This window comes from Primulina huaijiensis, chromosome 16 (genome assembly GCF_012295235.1).
Source record: "Primulina huaijiensis isolate GDHJ02 chromosome 16, ASM1229523v2, whole genome shotgun sequence".
In the NCBI taxonomy this organism is placed as follows: Eukaryota; Viridiplantae; Streptophyta; class Magnoliopsida; order Lamiales; family Gesneriaceae; genus Primulina; species Primulina huaijiensis.
In genome coordinates this window covers 12,100,680-12,106,733 of record NC_133321.1, presented here as the reverse complement: position 1 = coordinate 12,106,733, position 6,054 = coordinate 12,100,680, and the positions used below count along the sequence as shown (strand labels likewise).

The window sequence follows — 6,054 nt, the reverse complement described above, 5'->3', positions numbered from 1 at the left end:
AAGTAATACTCTTAGCATAAAAAGTAATACTTTTTCATGGATGACCCAAATAAGAAATCCGTCTCACAAATACGACCCATGAGACCGTCTCACACAAATTTTTGTTTATGAAATAAATCTCTTATCAAACATGATTAATAACAATATATTATTTTTTTATATCAAAATTATTATTTTTAATTTCAATGAATTGATAACTTATTCCAACCCCAATTAATGATTTTCCACCGGGAACATCGCGCACGTGAAAGTACAAAAGGAGGACGTTTTGGTACATGCGTTTTAGGTGTTACAGGTTATTTGGTTGGAAGGATATGCACGGAACAGTACGTTTTCTGTTTCCAAGGCAAACGCAGCTTTATTCTCCTCCCTTCTCTCTCTAAATCTAGTATTCTTTCGTTTAATCTCCTTAATTGTAGGCTATTCTTTCGCCAGGTCCTCTGTTAAAAACTTCGTCCCTTTTTCTCTTCTTCCTTCTCCACCGCACCTTATGTTCGTTCTCTCTCTGTGTAGGAGCATAAACATGTAATATATTGGCAAGAAATGTGTTCTTCTGGATCAGAACTTGGATTTTGCGGGAGGATTTTAATGGGTTCTTTTCGGTTTCTTGGATTGTTTTGTTGAGGTATGTTGTTTATTTTCCTCTGTTCTGATCTGGGTTCTGGGTAAAAATTTCTGGGTTTGGAATTATCTTTAAAAATTTCTGGGTTTGGAATTATCTTTGTAAATTTTTCAGTTTAGGGATGGTTTGTTTTGGTGGGTTTTGGCCTTTGTTGTTTAAAGAATTAATGGGTGTTGGATTTGAATCGGCTATCTTCAGGTTTAATGTGATTTAGGGGGGGTGAGAAGGTTCGAATCTGAAATTTATTGTTTTGTTCTTTTTTATTTTCTTTATTAATGATGAATTGATGATGATGAAATGCCTCTTCAAAAAAAAGCGATGAAATGCTGATTTTTACATGTATAGTTTCGCTTAGTTTGGTTAAATCCTTGATTTTTGAGGAACAATTGTCGAGATATGGATTCAAAAACTGGCGAAGAAGATCATCTTGTTTCAAAAATGGAGAAATTGGCTAATGAGGGTGGATCCTTGGGGAGCTCAAAACTGAAGGGCGCCGGGAGTTTAAGTGATAAGTCCGTCAGTAGTGCTGGTAGCATTAGCAGTAAAGATATGATTTTTCGGGCAGATAAAATCGATCTCAAAAGCTTGGATGCTCAACTTGAAAAGCATTTGAGTCGAGTTTGGTCAAGAAGCACAGAATTGCAGGGCAATCAGAGGCCGAAGGAAGTATGGGAGATCGATCCTTTGAAGCTGAGGATTCGATATCTTGTTGCTCAGGGGACGTATGGCACCGTTTATCGGGGCGTTTATGATGATCAAGATGTTGCAGGTATAATGGGTGCTGGTTTTAAATTTGGAATTTACTTGATTGAATGAGTAGGATGAGAAATCAAAGTAGAAGATGATACACATTCTATCTTGTCCTGGTAATCTTGTTAACATATTAACGCCAGAATATATGACATCTTTATATGTTTCTCATCATCCTTATCAATCCATTCTTGCTATTTTCCGGATTCGTGCTTATCCTTTGATTGTTTTGTTGGAGGAATAACAAAAGAACATACAAGGGTGAGGACTGATTTCCTATACTGTATTGGACTATTAGTTCTTTAGTTCTGTAAATCGTGTCACTATTTTTGGTTAGCGATGAGATAGGGATTTGATGCCTCTTATGTATTTGATCAAATGATCCTTTTGTTGCTTCTTGTCCGAGAAACGGACAACATCTAAAAGTCTATTATATAGATCATTTAGCCATTTTCATTACAAAGATTCTCGAGTTTGTTTGGATGATCTTTTGTTTTTTTATTCAATCGTGCTCATTTGAGTTCTTATACGGTTCTTCCATTTGTATTTTATAGTGAAGCTGTTGGACTGGGGAGAGGATGGCATGGCCACCACTACTGAAACTGCTGCTCTTAGAGCATCGTTTAAACAAGAGGTGTCTGTTTGGCAGAAGCTCGACCACCCAAATGTGACAAAAGTAAATATCTCAAACCTTTTACACTTGTGTCTGGATTATACACACATGAAAAAAAATATTTGGTATTCAGTATATGCCATTGATTATCTTAATCGAAAAGGAATGGGACTCATGTGAGACCTGTACAATCTAACAGAGATCGAGAATTTGGCTAAAGGATAAGACTTCAAATATTTGAGGGTGGGGTTCCTTTTTTAGAACAATTAACCAATTAAGGAATTTGATTTTGTTCGAGGGTGGGGACGGTTTTCCTATATTTCTTCCTGTTAAGTCTGCCGCTGCCCTTGAACCTTGGCTTTGTCGTGATTAAGATCTCTTAAATTTTCTTAGCCATGATAAATTACTGCAGTTTGTTGGTGCTTCAATGGGAACGTCACAACTTACGATTCCTTCTAAAAACCCTTCGGAAGGTAACACCACTCTTCCACCGAGGGCGTGTTGTGTAGTTGTAGAATTTCTTCCGGGAGGAACATTGAAGAACTTCTTGTTCAAGAACTGTACCAAGAAGCTTCCCCTGAAAATTGTGGTCCAACTTGCTTTGGATCTATCCAGGGGGTATGTTTCTAAAGAACTTATATGTACTTGAAAATCATGTCATCTTATTTCTTCCCATTTTATTAAATTCGCAGACTAAGCTATCTACATTCAAAAAAGATCGTGCATCGTGATGTTAAAGCTGAAAACATGCTGTTAGACTCTCAAAGAAGATTGAAAATCGCTGACTTCGGTGTTGCTCGTGTTGAAGCTCAAAATCCTAGAGAGATGACTGGCGAAACCGGAACCCTTGGCTATATGGCTCCAGAGGTGTTCTTGAATTTTTCCTTTTTTCCCCTGTAAATCAACCAACCCCATAGCTATACTCAAAAGGATACTAATGGCATTCATATAATTTCTATATAGGTACTTGATGGGAAACCCTATAACCGAAAGTGTGACGTTTATAGCTTTGGTATATGCTTATGGGAAATATATTGCTGTGATTTACCATACTCAAATCTTAGTTTTGCAGATGTTACAACGGCAGTCGTTAAACAGGTAAATTTATTTCGCCCTCAAATTCCAAATGATGTTACTTAATTTTTGCCCTCTCTGAAAGTATATTAGTTGTATAATTGGTTTTACTTTGACATGGTACGTCAGTTAAAAACTTAGTAGCCTATAACTGTGCAGAAACGTGGCATAGCTATATAGAAGTGTGGTGTAAATATATGTGCTCTACATTAATTAATCGACAGCATATGTCGAATTCAAGGTATATATATTGAAGACGGGCATGTCTGTCTTGTTTTGACTATGCATCATGATAAAAAAAAAAAAAAAATCAAATCTCGTGTTGTGTTTGATTTTATTTCAATGTAAATCATGAATTTATTATAGGTAGAACTTGATTCTTGCAATCGCCAATTTATTCAAGTGATATTTTTAGCTCTTTCTGCTAGAAAATCGATTATACTCTCACAATTGTAATGTAAAACATAGTATACCTTTTGAAATATGTATTATTTTTGTGGTTGAAAGTATGCTTATGACAACTCATTGTTTTCTTATTGTCTTTTCCTGCTTAAGATATTTACAACGATATAATCGCGTAAATATATTGAAGGGAATCTAAACACGGAATGGTCTTATTTATGTAGAATTTACGGCCAGGCATTCCCCGGTGTTGCCCTAGTTCTCTCGTAAACATCATGAAAAAGTGTTGGGATGCAAACCCAGAAAAACGGCTCGGGATGGACGAGGTTGTTGGCTTGCTGGAGGCAATCGACACGAGCAAAGGAGGGGGGATGATACCCGAGGATCAAGCTGGGAAATGTTTTTGCTTCGCTCCAACTCGAGGACCATGATTTGATTTGATTTGATTTATTTTATTTTATGTTAATATGTTTTCTTACCCGAAATTAGGCTACATTGAGCCATCACCTACTCAATGCGCATTCGATTACGATGTTTCTGGGATACTTTTTTATGGTAGCAATGTTGAGGAGAAAGGTTGTTCAAAGTTCTCAAATGGTTAAATGGTTCATGGGTTATTGCTTCATTTTAACATGAAAGTATCCTGGTTTTGGCTACTGGTTTTTATGGAATATTTTGTTGGGTCAGCTCGTTTTAATACTTTTGGGCCATCCATTTATTTGATCATTTTCTTTTGGGCCTCCCATTTATTGTTGATATCCATTAAGCCCAAAATGGGACCGTCTATAATAGGCCATAGTGAAGCCCATAAATGGATCATACTCTCTCACAGTCGAGGAATAAGTTCTGATTTTACATGTCAACCACTTTTGGTTTCTTAACAGATTTTCTTCTTCAAGTGATCGCTGACTTGATCGTTATTGAGTATTTTTCTAACGCCTCTAATGTTCATTCGTGATGTGGGTGAGGAACCATGAAGCTTACTTTTTTGGAGTGGTAGAAGTGTGAACTGATTATACTATACCGATTGGCTGATCATCCGAATTGACCGATTATTCGGATCCTTTTTATTTCGGATAACGGTATCTAACTGTAGCTTTAGTTAACTTTGGTGCCATACGTGAGAAACATTATCTACATATCACACCTACTTCAATATATGGTGTTCTCGTCCTGACCTTACTCGTCAATCCAACAACATCCAAATCTAAAGATAGTCGATACACACGTAACATTTCACCCTGCACAGAAATCTCCAAATATTCCTACTGAAATCTTTTCTTATATGATTATGTTATGCTCTATGTTTAGGCTCAACAAACATGATTCTACACTGAAATTTAAATTTCACACACACACACAAAAACAAATATATTTGTAAATTTGTCAGAAAATAAGTTATTTATTATTAAAATTAAAACTATAGATCTTTATATCAAAAATTTAATTATTGTTTAAATAAAAATTCTTATAAACTTAAAAATTGAAAAGAAAAAGAACTCTCGTGAGGTTATTTTTCCCAAAACATNTATATATATACCCCAAAATATGAATTTTTTATTTTATTTTTAAATTATTAAAAAAGTTCAAAAATTAACATATATGTTTCTTAGTCGAGGTAAAATTTATTGCAATTAGGTTTTTCAAATTTAAAACATCATCTCAATCACGAGATATTGATGTCAGGTGAACTGTAAAAATACTATCAACCAAAAATTTAGTTCAACAAAAAATGAATATATAATGTTGAACTAGCTTGGGTGTGACTTTAAAAATGTCAAAAAGGTGAAATTTGAACTATATTTTGAGAAGATTTTTTGTGAGACGGTCTCACGAATCTTTATCTGTGAGACGTGTCAACCCTACCGATATTCACAGTAAAAGTAATACTCTTAGCATAAAAAGTAATACTTTTTCATGGATGACCCAAATAAGAGATTCGACCCACGAAATCAATCTGTGAGACCGTTTCACAAGAGTTTTGTGCTATATTTTTTTTCGCATATGTATAAATCGCTTCTTTTTCTTCGCTCGCTGAATAATTTTTTTAATTAAATCCAGACTCATCTAAAAACGTGTATTTTTTTTAATGAAAGAAATATTTTTAAAATACAATTTTATACTTGGATAAAGTGCATGCATTTGCAAAAATAAAAACCACACAAAATTGAGACAAGAGCCTTTGTCACATAAACAACTATATTTTTAAGCCTCTAATTTGTTCAACCACATTCCCCACCTTATTTTTTTCAGGTCATTTTCAGTCCATCTCACTATTAATGCTTCTCACTCTTATCCCTTCTCATTATTTCATCGAGTTTAATGCCATTTAATACTTCTCAACCATTTCCTTAATCATTGAGTTTTTTTGGGTACAAATGTACATTAACATAATTTATCATCAATTTTAATTTATATCTTCCCACACAAAGCTACATGAGAAAAAAAAATTACGAACATGTTATTATAAGTTGGTTTATTCTGATTTTTAGTTTTGTAAGGGGGTGGAATTTGATATTAGTATTTTTTTTAGTTTTAATGCTTTTTTGACGAAGAGTTGGCATGGTATGATGCCGAAAAAATCAACAATATT

At 34.5% G+C, this 6,054-nt stretch overlaps 1 protein-coding gene across 1 annotated transcript; it reads left to right on the top strand.

Annotated features, from left to right (window-relative positions):
* Positions 1-279: 279 nt before the first annotated feature.
* Positions 280-4,049, top strand: LOC140962063 (serine/threonine-protein kinase 52-like). The gene is made up of 7 exons (XM_073420910.1): positions 280-625; positions 1,003-1,391; positions 1,927-2,048; positions 2,398-2,603; positions 2,678-2,852; positions 2,949-3,083; positions 3,686-4,049. Exons 2-7 carry the CDS (start codon positions 1,019-1,021, stop codon positions 3,890-3,892), a joined length of 1,218 nt encoding a protein of 405 aa, XP_073277011.1. The 5' UTR covers positions 280-625; positions 1,003-1,018; the 3' UTR covers positions 3,893-4,049.
* The last annotated feature ends 2,005 nt before the right edge of the window (positions 4,050-6,054 follow it).

Bases quoted from the DNA above. Each gene is read 5' to 3' on its own strand.
- LOC140962063 (XM_073420910.1), top strand. From the start codon at position 1,019: ATGGATTCAAAAACTGGCGAAGAAGATCATCTTGTTTCAAAAATGGAG. The intron at 2,049-2,397 runs GTAAATATCTCA...AAATTACTGCAG, and splicing joins ACCACCCAAATGTGACAAAA to TTTGTTGGTGCTTCAATGGG. The intron at 2,853-2,948 runs GTGTTCTTGAAT...ATTTCTATATAG, and splicing joins TTGGCTATATGGCTCCAGAG to GTACTTGATGGGAAACCCTA.